This window comes from Eubalaena glacialis, chromosome 1 (genome assembly GCF_028564815.1).
Source record: "Eubalaena glacialis isolate mEubGla1 chromosome 1, mEubGla1.1.hap2.+ XY, whole genome shotgun sequence".
Lineage (NCBI taxonomy): Eukaryota > Metazoa > Chordata > Mammalia > Artiodactyla > Balaenidae > Eubalaena > Eubalaena glacialis.
Genome location: NC_083716.1, coordinates 10,988,110 through 11,013,602, shown reverse-complemented (window position 1 = coordinate 11,013,602; position 25,493 = coordinate 10,988,110). Strand labels below are relative to the sequence as shown.

At 46.1% G+C, this 25,493-nt stretch overlaps 1 protein-coding gene across 10 annotated transcripts in view; it reads left to right on the top strand.

Annotated features, from left to right (window-relative positions):
- PLPP4 (phospholipid phosphatase 4) overlaps positions 1-25,493 on the top strand; it is a 440,221-nt gene that overhangs the window by 275,457 nt on the left and 139,271 nt on the right. For 5 of the 10 annotated variants that reach the window (XM_061192616.1, XM_061192623.1, XM_061192632.1 and 2 more), the window contains 3 exons: positions 6,714-6,804; positions 11,570-11,633; positions 13,952-14,076. The exons of 2 other annotated variants lie outside the window; for them this stretch is intronic. In XM_061192616.1, coding sequence (XP_061048599.1) covers positions 6,714-6,804; positions 11,570-11,633; positions 13,952-14,076 — 280 coding nt within the window. Of the gene's footprint in view, positions 1-6,713; positions 6,805-11,566; positions 11,634-12,518; positions 12,662-13,951; positions 14,077-25,493 lie in introns of those variants that run through there. 3 more of the 10 variants (XM_061192651.1, XM_061192660.1, XM_061192667.1) reach the window with 3 other exon arrangements.

The following is a 25,493-nucleotide window of genomic DNA, read 5'->3' as shown; positions in this document are numbered from 1 at the left end:
AACCCCGATGTTTCTTTATTTGGGAAATCAGTGTCTCTGGAGTTGTGCCTATTTGCGCACGTGTGTGTGTGTGTGTGTGTGTGTGTGTTTTAAAGGAGCTACTTGTTCAAATGTCACAAAAATAACATCAGAATGTTAGGGAATTAAGTGAGGAGTAATGACATCACCAAGAAGCCCCTGGCTGGCATTTCCTCTGTCCTTGGCACCATCAGCTGTGGTGACTATATCTGTCAACATGAAACTTGGGTGTGGTTGGACCATTTGATTCTAGGAGCTTGTTTCCCTTGATGACTCTGAGCTCCTGTGGACCAGAGAGGCAGGCTGAGAACTCTTTTCTCACACACTGAGTCTTGACTTAACATTTCCTGGATGTTCCCAACCATCAGCTGCTCCCTTATTCAAAAGAGGTCATGCTTCCTTTCTGAACATGTGGAGGTTATCAGATCATCTTTGAAAGCCTACTTTTCGGTGTAGGAAGACTCCTTTGGTGTTGGGTGTTGCTTTTCAGTACCCTCTTTGTTGTCTGTAGTAGTTGTGTCTTTGTGTGTCCAGAGAACACTTCCAGGAGCTGGATGTGGGTGAGGAAAGCCATAGGAACTGCAGGTGATGGGAAGTCAAATCAGATTTGACCCCTGCAGGCTCCTGGGGGACATGGTACTCTAAAGCAGAGTGGAATCTGGAAAGAGCCAGAGGAGAGGCTCAGGTAAACTGTTAGGGATGTTCGTCATCACCCTCATCATTATCATCCTCCTCCTCCTCATCATCATGGTAGTAACAACAACAGGCAACATCTCTTGAATGCAGGCACTGCGCTCATCATTTTACAAACAGCATCTTAGTGAATTCTCTCAGAATCCTTTGAGGTTGGCACTTTTGTTATCCCATCATTTCAGTGGAGAAAATGAAACTGTCATGAGGTTAAACAGCTTATCCAGGGTTTACAACCATCAGTGGCTGGACCAGGATCTGAATGCCAGCAGTCAGAGCGCAGACGGCCTTGGAGCCACTTGCCTGTGCTGCCTCCTTGGGAGCTCGGGTGAGCTGGACAGGTGGTGAGTGCAGCGTGTCACACACAGAAGAGCAGGTGCAAAGGCACAGGCACAGCAGAGCCAGGGCCGTGTGGGCCCCACGAATAGGCGTTTGCTTGGAGTGCTGTGTGCTGCAGGGGGCCGAGGGTGGCAGGGATCCAGGCAGATTGTGGACAACTTCAGGTAAGTTAAGTAGTAGTTCATTCAGCGGAAAGTTACGAAGCACCTTCCTTGAGCCAAGCCCAGCGGCGGGTAGTGGAGGTGCGAAGCTGAATAAGGTGTGGTTTCTGGTCTAGTGGGGACACAGACATAAGCATGAGTCAGATGGTTCAGCGTCACAGGAAAGCCCTTGAAGGGCAGGCAGGACTCAGGTAGGGAACTGAAGGAATGGTAAGTGTTTCCCAATTTCTTTCCTTGGCTTAAAAAAAAATGTACCCAAGACCTGTCCTTTGCCCCTCTTTTTGCTCTGGCCATGATACTGTTATGTCCAGAAGATTTACTTCTGTAGAATATTACTGAGATTGTGTTGATTTGATAACAGGGGTTTCTATTCTGGAATAGGATGCTTCTAAGAACGATGGAAATAAAGTCAATTTGGGGGGAGGAGGGAAGGAAAGGAGACAAAGCTGGCTTGTGATAGTTTAATTTTTAGACACCTTTGAAAAGTCTTCACTCTCGGCTTTGTGACGGGCTATAATTGTTTGCCCACAGCAGGGCCTTTCCCAGGTGTCTGCTCGTCCTGAGTTGTTAGAAGCACCGTGCAGCACACCTTTCTGTCAGGTGCTGGGAATTAGGGCACTTTGGGCCCACTGTTTTGTCTGATGTGGATGAACCCCAGAGACAAGCTCTTCCCTGGCTAGCACCCTAACATCAGGTGCCCTGGCTTCAGCCCCTTCGGTGGTTAAAATAGCTTGGCACATTCATGCCCTTCCCTGCACACACAGTGCTCCATGCTTGGCAGATTCCCAGAAGCATGCTGGCCACACAGTGCCTTGTATCAGTGCCCAGGTTTACCCACTGTCTGCGTGTAGCAGTGGCCGGGACGGATGGCACTTCCTGTGTTGGTTTCATTGGTGGATGCACAAGGCAGGGCCCTTGCTGGAGACACTGGTCCTGTAGGGCACGAGCAAGGCGCCTGGGCTAATAGGGCTCTTCCCTGTGCCTGACCTCCCTGCACAGATGGGCTGGAGCTTAAAGCGCTCTATTCCCATATGTCTGGTCACAGGACCCTGGCATTGGTCATCTGTTCACTGGTTTCCCTGGTGAACAACAATCAGAATTTCCTGGATACTAACTCTCTGCTGGGCCTCATGGGTGAACAGTTGGCAGGGGCTCTAGAGTGGACTGCCTCGGTCCACTCCCAGCTTTGCTAATTACTAGCTTCGTGAATTGGGAAAATCACCTCCCCTCTCAGTGCCTCAGTTTCCTTATCTGTAAAAGGGGGCTTTAACAACACTTTCGTCCCTCCCCAGGGTGTTGGGAGCTTCAAATAGGGTGATAGACTTACAACACTTCACTTAGGGTGTGATCTGTAAGAAGCATTCAACAACAACTCAGTGAATTTAAATCCTTAGAACCATGCTTTGCTATGTATATCATCACTATACCCATTTGATAGATGAGGACACTGAGACTGAGACTCAAAGGTGGATAGGTTAAGTGACATACTCAAGGTCGCAGAGCTAAAAATGTCAGAGCTGGGGCTTGAGCCTGGTTCTACTAGATCTGGGTCTGTTCCCCATATTCATTTTGCTTCACACGTTCATTTTGCTCCACAGAGCTCTGGCTTCCTTGCCTGTGGAAGAGCATCGTGCAGAACCAGCCACATCCCAGGCTCTGCTTAATGACTTTTGTATGTTATCTTGATATGTGGGTGCTGTGTAGCACATTTAATTAGCAGTTTACAGGATGTTCTTTGATACAAGATGATCTCACGCTCAGTTTCCCCATCTGTAAGATGAGGCTGTTGGGCTAAGGTGATCACTCTGATTCAGGACTCCAACCCAGGTAGCACGGCAGCCCAGGTTGGAGCGTCATGGTCCCAGTAGCTGCATGTGTTTGTGTGTTCCCTTATCTCCCTGAGTTCCAGTTTTGTTTTCTGTACAAGGAGGATGTTTCCCCCAGCGGAGTAGCTAGAGGATTAGACAATGTGAGGAAAGGCCCTAATACATAGTAGGTGCTTAATTCATGACAGCTGCCACTAACACTTCTATGACTTATCCATGTTCCTGGAAACAAGCCCCGTTCTTTCCTTCTCCAACTCCAGAGTAAAGGTGTTTACCATGCTTTATTAATGCTTCTTGCTTCTGAGGTGAGAATGGCTACAGCACGGGTTAGAAGCACAGAGCTTGATTTAAACAGACTGAGTGCAAATTCCCACTTTACCACTTATTAGCTGTGTGACTTTTAGCAGGTTGCTTAACCTCTCTGTGCCTTAGTTTTCTATCCATTAAGTAAGGAGCCTGCTTCATAGGGTTGCTGTGAGGATTGAATGAGTTAATTTACACGAAGTGCCTGTAACAGACCATGTCATTAGTGAGTTTTCAGAAGAGCAGCCCTGTTCTCATAACTAGTGGGGAAAACTCAAGCACAGAGAAGGGTCAGTATGTTCCCTGCATCCTGAAGCAGTGAGTGGCTGGAGTTCATTGTCCTGGTCTCTCTCAGGTCCCATTTAATAAGCACAGACAATTCACTGTCTTCCCACTGGGACATTCCCAGGATTTTCCAACTTTTTTTAAGCCATGGAAACATTAATCTAAGGGAAACAATCCCAGGGGAAATTTTGCCTGTCCCTTTCTGTCCTCCATCTCCACACCTGTTTGGAGGTAGAAGTAACCACTCCCATCCCTGTGTCTCTGTGTCCATCTTCATCTCCTCCATGGGCTTGGGCAGCAGAACAGTGCCTTCTAAAGGTGTTTGTCAGAACGTGGAAGGGGCGGGCATCGGTTTAACTCAGTCCGGTTTGCTGAGTGAAAGTGGGGTGCTTCTTTTTTCTTCATTCTTTCACTCGGTTCAGAGGTGCTTTTGCCCCGGAGGAAGTTGTTTTCCTAACATGTTGGCTTCTGGGGCTCATCTCTTAATTCCAACTTCTAGTTGAAAGATGGTTATAAAAAGTTGTGGGGAGCAGGTGGTAAATGTAAGTAAGTCTCTGTCCTGATTTGAGGACTGCGCTGCCCAAGGATATGGCAGATATGTTTCCAGGAAGAAGGAGCGAGACCAGAACCGAGATGCCATTAGGATGATAGGAGCAGAGAAAGACCCCTGACAGTCACGTGCAGACATTTCTGTTGCGGCCGCCTGGGCGGGGGCTGGGACCCTAGCCTGATGGCTGCAGTTCCTCACCTGCGAAGCTCGTGAGATGGGAAGCCCTGGGCCCTCCTGGTGCTTAGCCTTGGCCCAGGAAGCAGTTTGTCCTTGGTTCTAGAAGACAGACCAATGTGCAGCTACCTAGGAGAGTTAAAGTGCTGTCTGGTTGGGCGAGTCTGGGTGGGGATGTAATTAGGAGCAGGAGAGCTGAGGCCGCGAGCAGTGCTAAGAGAGACCCCCTTGGCCTTGAAGCTGTGAGCTTAGAGCCACTGGGCAGCTCTGATGCCTTCTCCGGCTCCAACTCCCGGGCTTGGAGCCGCGGTCTCCCACGCGGTGCCCCATCTCCTGTTTGGTCACCACAGTCCTGCTCAGGATCATCTCCTGTAGGCGGCCTCTGGAGCCTTGGAGGGAAAGTCTTCTCGAATCATATTTTCTCTGGGGTTCCGTTTCTGTCTAACCTCAGACTGTGCCAGCTGGGATTGTCCTACAGTATTTTCTTCAGTTCTCCTTTCTCATATTTAAGGTTTGACTGTCGGTGGGGTCATTGCAGCACTGTTCACTGTTCAGTGAGCTGCTTTCTCCTGTTTGGGGGTGGTGGCTGGTCTGTGGTGCCCAAAGTGGGAGGAGACAGAAAGCTCAGGACTTCTTTGACCTCGACCGTAACTTTGGACTTCCATAAGCAGGGGCTTCAGCCATTGTTCTCTAAACACTGAATGTGTGAGTCAAAACTGATGCAGTGTTTCTCAGTCCCCGGCATCATTTGAGATGCTTGTTACACAGTGTAGATTCCCAGACCTGTCCTATATGAGTGTTTGAGGGACGCAGCATTGTGACAAGCCCAGCAGGTATTCAGGTGTGAGAGCCACCCAGGCACGCGTGGAAACTCACAGACTTGCTGGAACTCTTAACTCACAAGCGAGTGTTGCCTTTTTGAGTCGCCCCTGGGGAAATCCTCTGCTTCAGTTCTGAATCTTCTCTTGTACAGCTGCCCTTAGACGTGTGTCACAGTCTTCTGAATACCCTCCATGGCGATAGGACTTACTGATGTGGCATTTTAATAGCCAAGTCATTCAGGGCCACTGCCGATAAGGAGGCTCATCAAGCTGATTACTACCGTTTGTGGTCAGAAAGAAACCAGTCAGTAAGGAGAAGGGTTTTCATGTCTCAGGAACTGTCTCTGAAGACAGCTCCCAAAGAGGAGTTCCCAAGATGCTTTGAGCTCTGGCAGTCTGGCTGTAGCAAGTGTGCAGGGCATCTGAAATTATTTTGGAAGACTGTGTGCATTTGGATGAATTCTGTTTTTTAAAAAAGGAGAGTATCTTCTAGCCATGCCTTAGTCCTGTTAGAAAGCCCCTCTCCAAAAAGTGACACCAATTAGAGCCCAGGTGGAGATTTCCCAAAGTGGGAACGCTGTTGGTTAATAGTGACACACCTCACTGCTCCCACCATCTGTGAGCCGATTGTAGATTTGTGAGATATATAATCCCTTTTGCTTGTTATCCTGAGACGTTATAATCATAAGGAAATAACATAAATAACTTTTTCTTGATTGTTGGAATGTTGAAAACAATGTACTAATTATAGAATGCTGAGTAAAGATTAGACATGAGAGGCAGAAAACCTGGCCTCCAGAGCCTGGCCTTGCTACTCACCAGCTGTGTGTCCTTGGGCACATCCTGTAGTCCCCAAGCCTGGCAAAGAATTGTCACAAAGCCAGCGTGAGGATTTAAGAGACTCCAGTACCTGACGGTACCCAAACGTGTAGTTCCTGCCTCATAGAAGGTTCAGTAGTGAGTGTCGCTTGCATCTGAATCCCACCAGCTTGGTTCATTAAGCACTTACTGCACTCCTGAGTGCTTTGGTCCAGGGAAAGAAAGGGGATGGAGGAAGGGAAGAGGAGAGACTTCATGGAGAAGGACTAACCTCTGCTTTGCAGTGGAAATGAATATTCAACAAAAGAACACCAAAGGGGAATGAATCAATCAACTCTAAGGAAGTCCCATGTGCTCCCATGTTGCCAGAGTGCTGAGGATGGGAGGCCAAGCGTTCTTCCACGCCTCTGCAGGGGAGGATGGGAGGAGGGTTACTGGCAAAGATGAGTCATTATAATTATGGACTGTTCTTTTCTGTTTAAAAAACCACCACTTTAAACGTGGCTCCCAGCAATTACAAATCAGTTATAACCCATAATCAGACCTCTGACTTTTCAAGTCTGTGGAGTCTCTAAGTATAGATATAAATCCTTCTTCGTTTGAGGTCAGGAGTTCAGTAAGATCATTCAACTAGTGAGTCTAAACGAAGCTAACTGGAGCTAATTATAATCAGCCCTCTGATAGCAAACTGCTATCCTCATAAGGGATTATTTGTTATTTCTTCCAGGCAATTTCTTTCCTCACACCTCTGGCTGTTATTTGTGTGGTGAAAATTATCCGGCGAACAGACAAGACTGAAATTAAGGAAGCCTTCCTAGGTAGAGTATTCACAGTTCCTGCTTTAAGGCATGGGGCTGAACTTAATTATTTAGGTCACTAGATTTTGAAAGTCTCAGTTGCACCTAGCTGATTTTTCTCTTCGTCAAATTAAGTTTGGAAACACAAGACAAGGTAAACTTTTATCCCTAAGAAGAACCAGTGCACGGATGGTAAGTACCTTATCTTCAGGGTCAGCCCATTGCCGCTGTCCCTTGTGCTGAAAGTGAGTGTCAGACTCGCCATCAGAGCTCTGTGCTTCCCTGGCACACCACAAGGGCAGCTCTTGGCTGTAAGGGAAAGTGAATCTGAAACTTTGTCACCACTGACTGTCCAACCCCACATTTGTGGCTAATAGGCCCATATTTAAGGGCAATTCAAAAATCAACCACAGACTCCTTGACCAATCACCATTGCCTAGAGGCAAAAATGTGCAAAAGCAGATGTAAAATATAATATAAATTGGAAACAAACTCCATAACTCATCTTCAGTTTGGGGACATTTTGGCAGTTAATCAACTGTTATTATGTAAAGAATGCTCCAATCTTTGCCATTGATTATAACACCATCGTTATCAGTTCTCCCCAAGCTGAGCCATATCTTCATGTGACATGAGTCTGACATTTTTAGGGTTAAATCCATTTTTTTCTGATCTGCATATTAATCAAAAGACTGAGTAAATGACAGCATTAAGAGAAAGCAAAACTATTTGGCTTGTTTAGCAACCAAAATAAACTACCTGGAGGCCAGGTTTTTAGCTTTTTGATGGTTAGGAAAACTGAATTAGGTTTATTTTTTGACATGACACATTAAATTTACCCAACCCGTCACACACATTGTGTTTGTTGGTGTGTTGTATAGGCTCACCATTCAGTTAGGTAGTAAATCTGGAAATATGAGATTCTTCAGTAAAGGTTATGTTTGTTAATTACTGGGCTTTGAGGAAATGAAAATGTAGCGAAACATGGTCTCCCTTGTTCTTTGTAAGGGAAGGAGGGTGAGGGTGAGATCTAGGGAATGCAGAGCAGTAAAGGGACAGGGAATGTTCTTACATAATCAGGCTTTGGTTAGCCTCTGTCTAGTTGAAAAGAACAGAATTCCTCTGAAATTACATCAAATAAATTAGAGGTTTGGTTACAGGGCTATAACAAGCAATCTCACAGACATCCAAGAATAGGGAAAAAAAGGACATAGGAGCCTCATGGGGACAGAATAGGTATCCAGGCCACGAGGGGTGGCGGCGCCCCTGTCACCTCGTGACCCCTCCTCTCTGCGATGCGCCCTTCCTCTCCTCTCACTCCCTGCCTCAGTCTCCTGTCTGGACGTCGTTTCTGCTGCCTGCATCTTTGGTCTGTGTGAGGTTTGGGCTCGCAGTGGTGGGTGCCCCTGGCCCACACCTGTATGACCGTTCAGCTCCAGTGCCACCTCGAAGTTTCACTGCATCTCGTGGTCTAGACTTCCCAGGTGGAGACTCGGGCTCAACTCATTTCTCAAGCCTGGACACAAAAGTCCCGAGTCTCTGGCCCGCCTGTGGATGCCTTCCCTGAAGTCAGGTGTGTACCCCCGGCTGCTTAACTGTGGTTTGAAGCTTTGGTCGTCACATGGTCTCTGTCTCCTCAGCTGAGGTGGTGGAAAGGTCAGGTTTTCCAGGAAGGGCGTAGGTGCCCTCCCACATGTGGCTCGAGCATCTGGACAGATATCACTGTGGTCCCCCAGATGTCCCTTTAGGAGCCCTCTCAGTTGACCTGGAAATCCCTCTGCTTCACTTGTTATTCTAGTCGCTCCCTTGACGCGGAGTCCCAAGATATGTGACTGTGGGTAGGAACTGTCTTTCATGGTTATGGTTATAATTTACTGCCCGCTTTTGGAGCTGGGCTGTTGTTATGGCAGTGAGTAGCTTACAGTTACTTTCCCTAGACCTTTCATTCTCAGCTAAATCTCCCTTAGGATGACATCTCAAAATTGCACCCCATACCCGGCCTCCTATATGTTAACAGAGAAGGCGGAGTTATTGGATGTTCTGTTTGCCTAGATAAATGAGAGCCTGCCTTGTAAAAATGATGAGGAACCTCCCATTGTACACAGTTTGTTTTAAATTGCTGCTTTTAGGAAGCCTTGGAAGTAGGGGTTGGGGAGAGTGATCTTTAAAAACCAAGGACAGAAAACTAGGTGTGTAGCTTTTCCACCGTTAGCTGGGATGCAGGACTTTCTCAGTGAGGGTGGTTTAGTCCCTTCTTTACCCAGGCATCTTCAGCAGACCCGAACCCCGAGAGCTCCCCTGATCTGCCTGTCCCCAGCAGCCCCCTTGTGCATCTGCTCTTGGACAAGTGAGGCCTGCCCCACCCAGCATCGGGCTCTAAGGGATTTGGCTGCAGAACAGCCAGGTCTGTAAAACAGAGAACCCTGTTTTGGAAGGACTGTGGTGCTGAATTCCCAACAACAAAAGCCCCTCTTAATCCTCGGGGGTGCTTATAAGCAGGAGTGCCCTCCATATAGGCCACTTGCAGGCCAACTCACATGACACACTGCTTTGAATTTCTTTATCAGACACAGTCTGGCTTGTCTTTCTGACTCTTCTCTCCAGCCCGCAGTGCTGTGGGATGCTGTAAACACAGCCCTTAGGAACAAGACCCCCTGGGTTATTGTTAATCAACAAGCCACCCCCTGCCCCCGTGACTGGCGCCATTCATTTCTTGCTTGGCCAGCCTTTCATGCATCTAATCTCAGCCCCGCCTTCCCTCTGGTATCAGTGAGAGGGCCCCTATCTTGGTCCCCCTGGGGGTTGTGCCATTCAGATGAACATAATAATCAGTTCATTTTACTTCCGGAAGGCTGCAATGACTTCCACCCTAAATATTGTCGCTCCAGATCCCCACTCTCTTCTGTCTCCTTCAGGCTTTTGGATCAGAGAGTGAAGCTGCCAGCTGTTGGTGCTTATATCACATCCACACATTTTCTAGCTCAGCTACTTGAAGCTTTTCAGAGAACTGCTCTGTGCTCCAGTAAATCCAGCTGGTGCCGAGGTTGAGGACGTGTATGGTGTTCTGGATTGATGTAGCAGTCTCTGAAGTTCCCCAAGGGCATTGGGAGGTCAGCTAGTGATGCTTGTTCCCAGAGACCTTCTCTGTGCAGAGGCCATGCTAGGACCAGGATAAGAGGGAGTCTGGCCCCTCTGGGGAAACACACAGTGAGCCCGCTAGACTAGCCCTGACAAGAGAAGACCCCTGTCATTTCAGGGCTATTTCACAGCCTGTTAATTGTCATGGCTCTGGGAGAATTCTGCAGTGAAGGTGGCCCAGGGCATTTTCCCTCCTCTCTGCAAAGGAGACCTCTCAGCAGTGCTGTGAGCTTGTGAGAAAGAAGGGAAGCCAGCGTTTTAGGAAGGAAGGGTCTGTGCATGCAGAATGTAATCATATCTCTCCAAGTCCCCCCACTCTTGCTTCCAGTTTATATACCCCAGTTGCGTGCTCAGTATTTTAAAGGTGGTGCCATGCTGCTGACTCATGCTCTGCTCTCCACCCCAGTGGCCCATCCCTCCTTTGCTGCCACAGTCAGACATGGCAGTGCTGCCCATCCCACACTTAGGGGATTAGTTTCCCTTTGACAAAGGTGTTCATTTGAACTGGTCCCTCCCGTTCTCTTTGCTTCCCATGACTTGTTAAAAGCAGGTGGGTTCTGTCTCCACCTCAGTGGCCTGTGCCCTTGGTGACTGTTGACTGTTCACAGTACTTTCTGTTTGCAGAATAACACATTTGTCTCCCTTGATGACCATGAATTGCCCCAGGCAGCTCCTTTCCGAAAATGGCCCTCCACTGCTATTTTCTTACGTAAATCTCAGCTAGTATTGAACAGTTAATACTTGCCAAAGGGAAATCGTAACTCATATGCTTTATTATTCAACAAAGCAATGGAACGGGGCATCAATAGGTTTTTATTGCTTATGCAAAGCATTTGGCCTTCCATCGCATTGACTTGCCTTTTGTGCAGTCTTGATAAACACAGGAGAGAGGTGCAGGGTCCTTGCAGGGAAAGCTCCATGACTCATTTCATCTGCACCCTTTGGACGATCTGTGCTTCATCCAGCAAAGTCCTTCCAAGCTGCTGGGAGAAAGTCCCCATGCTGTCTATTTTTAAAGGATGTAATCCAGAAGTGCCTACTGTTTTAGGTGGCAGGAAGCACCGCCTGGGCAAATCTTTTCAAAAGCGAACGAGGTTTTGGTGACACTTCACCGTCTCAGAAACGGTGATTTGTTTGATAACAAGTGGACAGCCGTCGGCAGGAGACGGTCAACAAGGAGGTGATGGCTGAGTGGGCACGTCCTACTTGCAGTAGGATTCCAGCAGCTGCTCTGATTAGAATTGTGTCTGAGAAGATTGCCAGAAGGAAATTAAAAAGTTATGTTTCTTGCTACCAGTAAAAGAGATTCTACATGCTGTCCTATTAAATCTGTTCCTATCAGGCCAGAACATGATAGATGGGCTTCTCAGTGATATTGAAAATTTCAGTCAAGGAGGAGAGATCAATTTCATGTCACAGGGGCTTGGAATTTTATGAGTCACTCTCCAAAGTCCTGTTCTAATTACATTTTCCTTTAGCTGCTCAAACTTGCCTCCCTTTTTAAATTTGCTCATATTTCTATGGTCATAAATTAAATAGTAGTGTGGCGGAACAGAGGTGATGGTGATGATGATGATAATGATGATGATGATGGTTTTGATTTGCGAGCCCGCTGGTTATTTTTCTGTCTGTTGGTTTTGTTTTGTAGCCGTGTCCTTGGCTCTTGCTTTGAATGGAGTCTGCACAAACACTATTAAATTAATAGTGGGAAGGTAAGTTCCAAAAAAGAAACAAATAGTGACTTTGATTCTCAAGGTTGTCTATGTAGGAGCCTTGGCCACAGGACACTGGATGGGACAAATTTGAGCTCTTCTGGTTTTCCCTTAAGTTGTTGTCCTTCTGAGATTTCTGTCCTCAACACAGATCTTTCCTCTCCTTTGAATTCCGAACTCAGTATTTCAGAAAGCAGGGCATCAATAGTAAAGCAGTGTCCACTGAGTGCACTTCCTTGTGGACCAGAGCCCACTGCTGGCATCTCTGGTCCATCCACTGATGTTCCAGCGCCTCACCAGACACCCACTCACTTGCCAGTTTCGGCCTCCAAAAAATAAATAAGCTTTCTTATTTATCGTTCTCTTTGGAATAAGAAATATGGATTGGCATTTGAGCTTTGGCTCATGGCACGTTTCTCTTACTCCCCTGGGAAGTGATTTCTCTTCTCCATTTATCTTGCCTCCTCCCCCAACTGCTCTGGAAGTGAGCTAATCTCTGTAGAGACGAACCGTCAAAAGACCCGAATTCAGGACCTGACCTTGGCCCTGACTGGCTGTTGGCCTTGGACAGGTTGGTTCCCCTCTTGGAACCTCAGCATCGGTGATCATGTAAATACTTGGTGCGCGGTGCTGGCCAGGCATCGAGGGGGCAGAAGAGGGATACAGACCGGGCAGTGCGTGGCTTGGGGCTGCAGTGTCCTTGCAACTTTCCAGGCTTAGAGTTGCTGTGGGGTCTGATAAAATGCCGATTCCCAGGCCGTGTCCACTCTGAGGTTCTGGTTCAGTAGGTGAATAGCCACACTTGGAGAAACACTAGCCACGTAGGGGAGAGACAGTAAGCCAGCATTTCTGATAGATTACTGATAATTGATATGTTACAGATACCGATAGATTGTTACTGGGCCCAGGTCCCAGAGCTGGAGGACCAGTGAGTCAGTCTGTGTGAACTGTGACCCAGTACGTACAGAAAAGGGGGATTGTGTTGACAGTGCTAGCAAGACCTTGTCCACGGCAGGCGTTCGGCAGAGGTTAGTTGAATTAATGTGAAGTAATTCACCATCACACATCTGTGTGAGAATCCACACTTGAGTGAGGTGGACAAGCACGGGGTGAGCTGTGTAGGTACAAGAATCCAATTGCTGGGGTTCGGAGCTTGTCTTTGCCACTTACTGGTTGTGTGTGACCTTGGACAGTACGGTAATCTTTCTGAGCCTTCATTTTCGCACCTGTGAAATGAAGGAGGTCCGAGGGCCTGCCCCAGGGTTGTCATAAGAATCGTATGACACATAGAGTCACAGATGTAGAGAACAAACTTACGGTTACCAAGGGGGAAAGAGGGGTGGGACGATTGGGAGATGGGGATTGACTTATATACACCACTATGTATGAAATAGATAACTAATGAGAACCTACCGTTTAGCACAGGGAGCTCTACTCAGTGATCTGTGGTGACCTAACTGGGAAGGAAATCTAAAAAAGAGGGGAATCTATGTATACATATAACTGATTCACTTTACTGTACAGCAGACACTAACGCAACATTGTAAAGCAACTATGCTCCAAGAAAAATTTTAAAAGAAAATAAAATTTAAAAAAACATGCACCCATGGGTGGTGCTTAGTGCTGGTTGTGGTATGCAGTACGTACTCAGTACATGTTAGCCGTGATTGTGGCAGGAGGCTCGGCCTCGGGGCCGGCTTGTAGCTGCTTCCCTGTAGAGCCTCCCCCGCAACCTGGACCAGGAGCCGACCTGGCGACCGTGTGCTCTGCATCTTGGAGCTGAGCTTTCAGGTCCTCTCAGTGAGGTTAAGTGAGACCTGCTATTTAAGGAAGGGCAGGCAGTTGGCCGTCCAAATTCAAGATACAGGGCCACGAGGAGCCTGGAGGCTTGGGCCCTGGAAGCAGCCTCCGAGTAGCGGACCCATAGGTGGAGGCAGGAACTACCCTCTACTCCGCCAGCCCTGTGCTTAGGTGGCTCCTGGAAGTCATCTCACTTGACCTGCAGGACCTCACCTTTGGGTAGGTATTGATCTCCCTTTTTTACAGATGTGGAAACTGAGGCTGGGGTGGGGGATGGCTACATGACCTTCCCAAGGTCATAAAACTAGTAAGTGGCAGAGTGGGAGTTCCAGCCCAGATCTTTCTAACCCCAAAGCCTGAGTTTTGCCTAAGCCCATAGTGTCTTCGGGGGGGCGGGGCGGGCTGCGCTGTTGATGGCAGAAGAAGGAGCTAGGACAGCTGGGGACAGCGGGGTTAGCTTGGGGTTTGTTTGTGATGGCAGCGTTTTATATTGAAAATGTCCATGGTGTCTTTTGTAGACCTCGCCCCGATTTCTTTTACCGCTGCTTTCCAGATGGAGTGATGAACTCGGAAATGCACTGCACAGGTGACCCCGATCTGGTGTCCGAGGGCCGCAAAAGCTTCCCCAGCATCCATTCCTCCTGTAAGTTCAGTGGCTGGGACACTCTAATTCCTGGGTCATGTCTCCTGATCACTTTCTTTGGGAGTTTAGGTGGAGAGAAAAGAGTTGATACACGGAGGTCGAGCTCGGTTCATTTTTCTTCACTGGTTGGCTTAGAAACAAGATATTTAATAGGAAATAATAAGCCTGAGGACAAGGCTCTGGAGTTTACAAAACATTGTATATGTTGCTTTTGTGAACTCGGCAGAGTGTAACATGTGACACTTTACCCTTTGGCAGTACCAATCAGAACTTGACAGTGCAAGGGAATTAACCATGTTCCCTGGGACCTTATGCCTTTCAGCTCAGTGTTCTCTCTAGTTTACTCCTTCAGTGAAGGTAGTGTGTGTGTGTGTGTGTGTGTGTACCAACATATAGCGTATATATGTATATATATATAAATGAACATACACCCTCCCCAATATATAGCCTGATTATGGGTATGTGAGCTGGGACCAGCCTTAAGCAAAGAATAAATAACCTGAACCAGGTGCGGTGTGGTATAGTGCAAAGCGTACAGGTCTTTAAAGTGTGACACATCCTGACTCTGCCGGGTCCTAGCGCTGTGACTTAACCTCTCTGTGCCTCAGTGCCTGCTGTGTAAAGTGGGAATAAGGCCTCCGCTATTGCTTGGAGTGAGGGTTAAAATAAGCGATGAGGGTCACTGACATTTCTAGAGCGTCTGCCAGGCCCAGATGTTAAGGTACGTTATCTTATTTAGTCCATTCAGTATCTGTCAGGTGCTTGGTATCATGCTTCAAATAAACCCCAGTCATCCATGCACTGTTTAGTCTCAGGGCTGAGGTTCCCGGAGTATTCTGGTTTGTGTCTTCATTCGTTTCCTCAGTGTTTACTGAGTGACTGAGGTGCCAGGCACTGTGATAGGTGTTGGGGACACAAAGATAAGTGAGACACAGCTCGTGTCCTGGGGAGTCCACGGGCAGTGGCAGGCTGTATATTTAGGTTGGCGATTCTGGGATCATTGGAGAGGAACCAGGCCCACAGGTGACTGCCTGGGAGAGGACAGCCTGCTCTCCTGACCCGGAGTCCTTGATTCCCCACAGGTCTGATCGTTGTTTAGCTTTGGCGAGCCTGTTACCTTACTCTTTTCTCTTTTTTCTAAGTACCTAATACACACCCTGATAGTGGCTGGATCAGGGAATAACTGGACGGCCTTTCCTGCAGAGTGGTTGTTGGGCGTTTTGCTCAGAGTCATTAGAGATTAGGGCCTGTCAACCATGTAGAGGTGCCCGGCCCTCTAAGTGGATCTCCATCAACCTATGCCACAGCCCTGCCAGGTCCAGTTGTCCCCATTTTGTGTACAGGGACAGTGAAGCTTAGACAGACTCAGCAACTTGTTCAAGGACACTTAGCTGACCTTCATGCCAGCCTCTAACATGGTAGTGTCTTGGGCTTTAGGTGATTAAATACAACGAGGTGTTCACAGCCCACGTTCATTTAAATAAATAACTCATTTTCTCCTCTAGTTTACTGGAGACTTTAGTGGGTTGAATAATGGCCCCCAAAAAGATACGTCCAAGTCCTAGCCCACAGAACCTGTGAATGTGACCTTATTTGGAAAAAAGTCTTTGCAGATGTAATTAAGTTAAGGATCTCAAGACGAGATCATCCTGGCTTTAGGGTGGGCCCGAAGTCCAGTGACAGATGTCCCTGTACGAGAAAGGCAGAAGAACACTGAGACTTAGAGATGCAGGGAAGAAGGCCATGCGAAGGCAGAGGCAGTGATGGAGTGATGCAGCCACAAGCCAAGGAACACCTGGAGCCGCCAGAAGCTGGAAGAGGCAGGGAAGGAGCCTCCCCTGGAGCCTTCAGAGGGACCGTGGCCCAGCCAACACCTTGATTTTGGACTTCTGGCTTCCAGAACTGTGAGGGAAAGATTTTTTTTATTTTCAGCCACCAGATTTGTGGTAATTTGTCACAGCAGCCCTGAGAAAAGAAAAAGGAGACTTAGATTGAACACATTGGTTCATGGAGAGGGTTTGGCTTTGGAGTCACGGGGGAGATTGAGAGAAAGCACGCTCCTGGGCGTGCTTCCTAAAATGCCCTCTGAGGTTAGTATGGCCAGGGGCACAGCCTGCATGACGGTGTAGGGTTCACGGTGCTTCTAGGCTCCAGCCACTCCCGTTATTTAAGGTCACGCATCCATTTGGAATGCTGTCCAAGTTTGTTCTTCCTCTCTGAAGTCATGTTTTGTTTTAAGTGAGTCTGTTTCGGAGGCAGTGTAGGTGCCAGCTGGAGGAATGCCTGCAGTATTGATTTCCTGTCTCCTTACTGTCAGGGATTCCTGTGCTGGCATTGTTTAGAGGTACCTGGGATGGTATTCACCTGGGGTCCGCTTCTGTCTGCTCTCCATCTGTATCCTTGTGGGGTCACTCAGGTTCTCTGTTGTTTTAAGACATGTTCTGTTCTCCCAAAGACTTGGTGCTGAGCTTCAAAAATTATAAGCAGTAAGAAGTGAAACCCTGTGGGAAGACCTTAATCCTGGCTTTCAAACGGTTAACTGAGGACTGCAGCACAATTTCGTAGCTACTGTTGCGTTTGAACTTGGGAGGGAAATAGGTCTTATGTGAATAACTCAAGCTAGAAGACTGCTGGACCACAAAGAGTAGAGGCTGGGACCCACAAAAGTGTTTCTTTCAGAGGCGCGCCCTCCCCTGTCAAATGCGTTTCCTGACAAGTCTGCCCACCAGCTGCCTTGTCGAATGCGAGGCTGATGTCCCGTCTTTGGTAGACAAGTTTTTTGACAGAGGCTATTACTATCTTTTGCTTAAGATGTACTTATAATGTTACAGATTTTTACTACTTGGCAGACGCAGAATCCTCCCCGGCCTCTAGGCTTTGGGGAGTATTTTCATCTGCTCTCTTTCTCTTTTTTATGACAGGTCAGAGATTGCCTTGCAGGGAGCTGCCACATCCACTTAGAAAAACCATCAGTGCTGTTTTCTGGATTTCTTATTGTAGCTAATAGGAAGCCTAGTGGTTGGTGCGACTCTTTGCTCCTCCCAAGAGGTGGCAGACCTCAGAGGGGGTGACCTCAGTGGACTCCCATTTTGTGTACACACTCTTTCTCCCTTCAGTAAAATCAACTTCGTGGGTTGCATTTGGGTGAGTGGACACAGGGGTTCTGGACCACGGGATCTCCGGAGACGAACTCCCCATTCTAGGTAAACATGGGTTTGCTTCTGTTCTGTTCACAGGTAGTTGGGGACTGGAAGGTAGTCGATGTCCACATGTCGTCCTGCAGAACAGTTGGTTTTCTTTGAACACAAGAACAAACATTGATTACTTTTGGAAACAAAAGATCTTGTTCTCAGTTTATCATAAGCAGTCCAACGGCACTGCCCTGAAGGGCTCATGTGCCAGACTTTCAGCAAACGGCACGTCCCTGTGGTAGCCATGCTATGGGACTTGCTCTGTGAGGCAGCCTAAGCCACGCTTGCTGGAAAAGCAGAGATCACAGTTTCAAAGAGCGAGTGATTTCCTTCAGAGTTTTGAGAAGCTTGGGGTTTAAAATGGAGAAAGGCAATGTGGCTTTAAAGCAGGGATATTCTGAAAAGGGGATTGTCTTTCATCATACCATCTCAGCTTTTGATTGGGTGTTGTTTCAACTTCCAGAAAGAGGATAGATTTCAGAGAGAAAAATTGAAAAAAACAAAACAAAAACAAAAAACCTTACTATTGCCAAGTCAATCTATTAAGAAACTTCTTTTCTATAAAATGGTGGGAATGAATAAAGTGATACTGTTGTCCAGGGGTCGGCAAATGACAGCATGTGGGCTGCCCGTTTGGTAAATAAAGTGTTATTGGAACACAGAGATGCCCATCATTTATGTATTGTTTATGGAGGCTTTCACTTTACAATGGCAGAGTTGAGTAGTTGCAGAGAGACCTGGCCCACAAAACTGCAAACATGTTGCCCATACTCCAAACAAATAGTATTGAAAAGCATTACCACAGGGGTCCCAGTGGGGGAGGGATGAATAGGCAGAGCACAGAGGATTTTTAGGGCAGTGAAACTACTCTGTATGACACTGTAATGGTGGATGCCTGCCATGATACATTTGTTGAAATGCATAGAATGTACAGCCCCAAGACTGAAGCCTAATATAAACTGTGGACGTTGGGTGATTACGATGTGTCAGTGTAGGTTCGTCAATTGTAACAACTGCTGGAGGATGTTGCTAATGAGGGAGGCTCTGCATGTGTAGGGGCTGGGGGTCTATGGGAAGTCTCTGTACCTTTTAAAATTTGCTGTGAACCTAAAACTGCTCTAATAAACTAACGTCTAAGAAAAAGGCTTTACTAAAGCAAGACCAGTGCGCTTGAATTGTGCACATAGATGTTTCATTTTAAAACAAGTCCATTATCGTATAAAAAGGGGGCATTTATGGGATAATCAGTGCTTGTGGGATGCATTCTTTAAATGACAGACAAAATTTCAGGGCATATCTGGCCGATGGTGATTTAACAGATTCTTGTTGAGTACTTAGTGTTTTGTAGGTACAGGCTTGCACTTGGGGAGGGTACCGGATGCTCAGACGTGGCCATGTGCTGTTTGGGACCAGGGCAAATACAAGGTGCTTTAACACAGTGCTCTGGGATTGGGGAGCTGGGAATTCCAGTTGGGGAACAGGGAAAGCCTCTGGAGGACAAGCTCGTTCTCCTGTCATTTCCCAGGAGAGTACGCATGAGCTAGGTATTTTGGGTCATTTATGCTTGAAGTGTCTTTATTCTATTTTCTAGCTGAGTGTAGAATTCTAGGTTGAAAATCAGTTCTGTGCAGGATTCTAGTTTACCGTGTGCTTCAGAGAGACCCAATGACATTCCCTGCTTTCATTTTGCTTTTCTCTTTCTCTCTCTGGAACCTCTTAGGAGCCTTTAGCTCTGGTCATCTGAAGTTTCACAATGATGTGCCTTCCTGGGGCTTTTTTCTTTGTATTTACTGTTCTGGTCTCTCAGTGGGTCCTTTTATTCTGTAACTTTGTGTACCTCCCTCTATATTCCCTATTTCTTTTCTCTGGATCCTGTACTAGGCAGATACTGAATCTCCTGGGTTGATTTTATCTTTTAATTTTACTTCCTATTGTCTTTGCCTTTTTGTTCATCTCTCTAGGAGATTTAAAAAAATTTTTTTACCAGCCCTTCTACTGAATTTATTATGATTTTTATATTTTTAATTTCCAAAAGCTCTTTGCTGAACTCTGATTTAAAAAAAAAATAACGTCGGGTTCTTTTGTCATAAGTACAGTGTCTCTTTCTTCTTTGTCTGCAGGTATCAGCTGCTCTCGCCTTCTCTTTATCTGCATGTTTTTTGGTATCTGGCTTTCCTTAAATATCTGGAGATCTTCGGCTGGATGTTCTTATTTAACGTGGGAGCACTGAAGCTAACTGGACGGAACCCCTTAAGTGGGCTTCACTGAAGGGTGGGTGGGGAGTGAACTGGTTGACCCTGAGTGTTAGCATCTGGCCTTTACTTAAAGGCCGTTCCATTCCCTGGAGGAGGCACCCCCTTCCCTGTCTCTGGCCAGGTGTACATGAACCTGGCATTCTGGAAGCCAAGCCCAGGGGCTTGGTTTCTCACAGGTCACCTTGCAGACCTTCCCTCAGGCCCCTGTTTTCGGTCTGATTGTTCAGCCCTGTTTTCTACTTGCCTGCTTTTTCCCAGCCCAGAGCCTTGAATGGTTAAACCTTCTACCTCCTTCAAAAGTTGAGGAGGTGACAGTGTCCTGGTTTGAGGATGGGGTGGGGACCTGGAGAGTTTAACTGCTCTCTGGGGACTTCCCAGCTACTTTGCTGTCCAGCCCACGTCTCACCCCTGCCTCCTGCAGTACCGGCTCAAAGCTTTGCAGGGCCCTGCCTGGTGAATTAGCGCTTCTCATGAGCACCACTGTCTGCAGGCGTGGAGGTGCGCCTTTCCCCGGCTCTGCCAGCTGCCTCCCATCCTCGTGTATTGTGGGGTGCAGTTGAGGTGCTTCTAGCTCCATTTAAGATAGAATTTGTTTCCCTATTTGCATTAGTCAGGGTCCTCCAGAGAAACAGAACCAATAGGGTATATGTATATATAGAGAGGGAGAGGAATAGTTATTTTAAGGAATTGGCTCACAAGATTGTGAGGACTGGCAAGTCTGAAATTTGTAAGGCAGGCCGGCAGGCTGGAAATTTGGGTAGGATTTCTCTGTTGTAGTCTTGAGGTAGAATTTCTCACTTGGGAAACCTCAGTCTTTGTTCCTAAGGCCTTTAAATGATTGGATGAGACCCACCTACATCATGGAGGGTGAGCTCCTTTACTTAAAGTCAACGACTTGTAAATGCTCATCATATCTAAAAAATATCTTCAAAGCAACTTCCAGACTGGTGTTTGACCAAACATCTGGGCACTATGACCTAGCCAAGTTGACACATAAAATTAGTCATCACGCTATTGCTCCTTCCTTCCCCTATCATTTTAAATTCAGAAATACCATCATAATGCTCTGATACCTAATAGTTGCAGGGGCACCATATGTTAGAAGATTCTCATGCAACCTCAGCGTTACTTTGATGACGGAGTCCTTGAGAGTGGGGTGCATACACCAAAGGGTCTTTGTAGGCTGAGTGTCTGGGAGTTCGCTTTTGTGGAACAAATCTAAATGGGTTGTAACTATGGATTGAGAAATTATCATAAGATATCATCTATGCTAAGCAGCCAGGTTTAATTCCATCAAGCATGAATATTTAATATTATAAACCAGCTGGTTTTTGGAGTGGTTAGGCAGGCTTTTGCATAAAGAAACAGGAAATAGGAGAGCAGAAGACATTGCAGGATTTGTTTGTTTTGCATCATTTAATGAAATGAAATTGCTATCCAGGGTTTTTGCTGGTAGATGGGAAGCTGCTTCTTCTTCTTTTAAAAATGGTATAAAATGGCATGGGCTGCTTTGGGTCATTGGTTCAACCAGGACGAATTGCTGGTTTTGTCTGAGGTCAGTTCCATTTGTGTGGTTTGTCTTCTAACTGAGAAATGAAAGCTTCCAGATTCACTATCATGTCAAGGGACGCATCAAACTTGGCAAGAGCCTCTCCTGGCTTTTTTCCTAATTTTGTATTATCCTTTATCTCAAACTTCCAAGACAATTTCCGAGGTTCTGGGCAGCAACTGCACTCACTTTGCAGCTTTTTCATCATTCAAATGAAGACTCCCCTGAATGCTGGAAAGACTTGCTTTGGGGATGCCCAACCCTTGGAGGCAATGATGCTTTAAGAAGAATCAGACGTCTTTGTAGGATGATGTTCCTCAATCTTTTTTCATTATCACCCTTCCTCATTTTATAGGCTTCCCCCCCCAACCCAGTTTCTCTTCTCTACCATGAAATATTAATTCCACAGATATATTGTATATCTGTTTATGTACTGTGGCCCTCTGGAGGACCACAAGCAATTGTAATAGCTAAGATTTTCTCATCTCCCCAGGAACCAATTTTTGTCCCCTTGGGGGTGACATTGTCGTGGTGGGGAATGGGGTTCTTGGTTTCTCTTACGAGCAGTAAGCTTTCTCCTCCTGAGGATGGGTAAGACTTTCTTGTTTCTTTGCATGTCTCATAATTTTGTTGTTGTTGTTTCTGGAAATTGGGTAGTTTGGGTAATATATTGGAGCAGTTGTGGGTACTGGTCATTCCTCATTCTGGGGCTTGTTTTTGCTGTTTGCTTATTTATTTGTTTAGTGACTGGTTGGATTATTTTAGTGAAGTCTGTTTACCCCACTGTGGGAAGCCTCAGTGTGATGTGGCTCCTCAGAGGCTGCAGCCTTGGGCATGTGCACACTCACCTGGGATGACAGTGGTTTTAGTAGGGTTCTCTTTGACTGTGTTTTTCCCTGACCACACCCCAGTGCTAGGTTCCACTGATTGATGGCTCTGTTGTTTTCAACAGTGCTCTGGGACATAAATTGCTCCACAGATTCATCCAATTAAATTCAAGCTCCTTTTCAGGGATAGCTTTTGAGGTCATGTTTGAGATTTGTCCATCCCCCAAGATGAACATCCCCTTCTTCTTTCCCTGGTTCTTGCTGGTAAACTAGCTGGCCTACCATTTAGTTTCTATCTCCAGTGAAGCTACTGTTCTCCTCTTAATTGCTTTTCATCACAACCTTACATACAATGTTTGTGAGAGTACCCTTAGGCTTGAACTTCACCAAGTTTCGATAAAGTCAGTTCCTTTGGGAAGAGCTCCAGAACTCTCTATTTTAAGGTCTGCCTCTCCCCGAACCTTGTCTCTGGGGCTGAAGACAGGGATGCTCATGCCTAGGACTTGGGCACTGGATGGAGGGGAGCACAGTAGCTTCTGGTCTTCTTGGGAGGTGATAACAGCCTGTCTCTCCCAGCAAGACAACATTGCCCTTGACTAGGAGCTGTGGGAAGAGGGAGAGGGAGCCCTGTGTTCTGGGCTGTACCCGTCTGGAATGGACTTTCCATCATCCTAGGCTGGGAGGGAAGGAGGAAGAATGGATCAAGGTTCAGATGCCACAGATTCTCACTGTCCTTACTGAGTTTTAGTATATCTTCTTAAATTAATGTTTCTTCATTTGCTGTATGCTCTTAGGACCACTTCCAGAGACTTAATTATTTTTTTAGTAATTTTCTCCAGTTTGGCTTGGGAGTGGGGTCCACAGAGCTTCTCATGTGCCATTCTGGAAGTGGAACTCCCTTATTTCAGTTTTGATAAATTGTGTTTTTAAACTAGTTTGTACATGCATCTAGATTGTTGAATTTGTTAGTATAAAAGTGTTCATAATATTCCTTTATTGACTTTTTGATGTCTGTTTAGAAAGTGCAGTAGTGATAGGCCCTCTTCCATTTCTGACATAGTAACTTGTATTTTCTCTCCTTTTTTTTATTGATTAACTTTATGCGTGGTTTATCAATTTTATTAAACTTTTCAAACAATCAACTTTTGTCTTTATTTTCTCTATTTTTGTGTCTTTTCTGCTTTGTTGACTTTGGCTCTTATCTTCATTGCTTCCTTGTTTTTAGTTTGTGTTCAATTTGCTCATAGTCTTAAGTTGGAAATTGAAATAATAGTTTTTAAAGTCTTTTTTCCTTTCTAATGTAAGCATTGAAAGCTATAAATTTCCCTTAAGTCCTGTTTTAGCTGTATCCCACAAAATTTGTTATATTGTATTTTTATTGTTATTATGTTCAAAATATTTTCTAACATCCCTTGTGGTTCCTTCTTTGACCTATGGGTTATTTAGAAGTGAATTTTTTTACGTTCCGAATATTGAAGGCTTTTCCAGCTATTTCATTGTTACGAATTTTTAATTTAGTTTTAATTGTGACTAGAAAACATACTATACAAAATTTCAGTCTTTTGAAATTTATGGAGATTTGTTTTATTGCCTAGTATATACTTTATCTTGGTGGATCTTTCATTCACACCTGAAAACATATTCTGAATTTGTTGGCTGTGGCATTCTATATGTGTCAATTAAGTTAAGATGGTGTCATTCAGAGATTTTTGGTTCTTTCTTTTCTTCTTTTTGTCTCGTTCTGTCAGTTGAGAGTAGAGTTTGATAATGTTCAACTATGATTACAGATTTTGTCTGTTTCTCTTTTTAGTTTTGCTGGTTTTGCTTCTGATGTTTTGGAGCTCTTTTTATAGGCACTTACACATTTATGATTGTTATATATTCTTGTTATCTTGACCCTTTTATCATTATGAGATGTCCTATGCTCTTCATTCTCTCTCCTCCTATTTCATGTAATGACTTCTTGTGGATGTGAGGCCCCTAGGCCCATCAGAGATCTTGTTCTTGGCCTGTGGTGATAGAATGGACTTGAATTGTAAAGGAATTGTTGGATCGGCAGCTGTTTCGTGTGGGTTCCTTTTATCACTGTTTCAAACCATTGGCTTTTAACTCAATCTTCCAAATTTCAGCCGAGAAGTCATTTAGGATGTTAGGTGTGTTCTAAAACTAGAAATTCAAATGACCACATGTCTTCTGTAATGGACATCTTCTGGGATATAGATAGATGGGAGGAAGGAAGGAAGGGAAGTAGGTAGATAGATATCATGAGACAACACTGTTCCACAGTCCCCTTCTCTGGAAATTGTTCCAGTCCTGAGGTGGGTGCCCAGGCTCAGCTGGGGCACCTGCCATAGAAATACTATCTTTTGGGTTCAGAACCACCCCAGGTCCTTTCTTTGTGTTTTCGCAGATTCATATCTAGTGTGCATATCCTTAGAACCAGTGTGTTTTCTTTTCCCTTTCGGGTAGAACTCATAAACATACATACGTTATTCCCATGAGGGTCTCTACAGCACATATTTCATTCCAGACTTGCTTCCTTATGCCTCCCACTGGGCCTGGGGGCCATCTCTCTTGCCTCTGTTGGCATCTGCTTGGAAAATGCAAAGTCATTTGAGTGTTAGCTGGAGCCAACTTAATTAAGAAGTTAAGTCTGCTGAAGGAAAATGAAACAGATCATTCTGCAGCCAAGTGTGTGCAGTTGTTGGATGATTCAAGCCAATGCTTGAACACACTCAAGCTGTCAGAACCCACTCATATTCCTTTAGCACTTGCTATGTAATACACATCAATTTCTAACTACCAGCACCTGCTTCTCTCTCTGAGGGCTTCTGTGGTTGCCAGAACCCTCTCTGCCTGTGCTTACGACAGACTGGGCACATAGGGAATGAATGCTTACCCTGTCCCCTAGAGCAGTGGTCCCCAACCTCTTTGGCACCAGGGACCGGTTTCATGGAAGACAATTTTTCCAAGGACCCGGGGCAGGGGGAATGGTTTCAGGATGATTCAAGCGCATTACATTTATTGTGCACTTTATTTCTATTATAATTACTTTGTAATGTATGATGAAATAATTATACAGCTCACCATAATGCTGACAGGAGGCGGAGCTCAGGCCGTAATGCAAGCGATGGGGAGCGGCTGTAAATACAGATGAAGCTTCGCTCGCTTGCCTGCTGCTCACCTCCTTCTGTGCGGCCCGGTTCCTAACAGGCTATGAACCGATACTGGTCCGTGGCCCAGGGGTTGGGGACCCCTGCCCTAGTAGCCCACAGCCAATGATTACTGGGGGATGATGTATAAATACCCCAGCTACCTTACCCCTTAGGTGGAACAGGTCTGAGGTGTGTGTTTTACACTGTCTCCCAGAGTTCCCCAGTAGAACTGAGCCCTTGCTGCCCACAGTGGTAACTTGCTTGATGTCACACGCTTTGCTGGCTTCCTTCCCATACCTCTCACTTCCCCACTGATGTTTCCTGGGACCATCTTCCTATTAAACTACTTGCACTTGAATCCATCTCAGGGTCTCATACTGAGGGAACTCAAACTAAGACATTACCATGGCTAGCTCCTGCTTATTCTTGAGTTTCAGCCT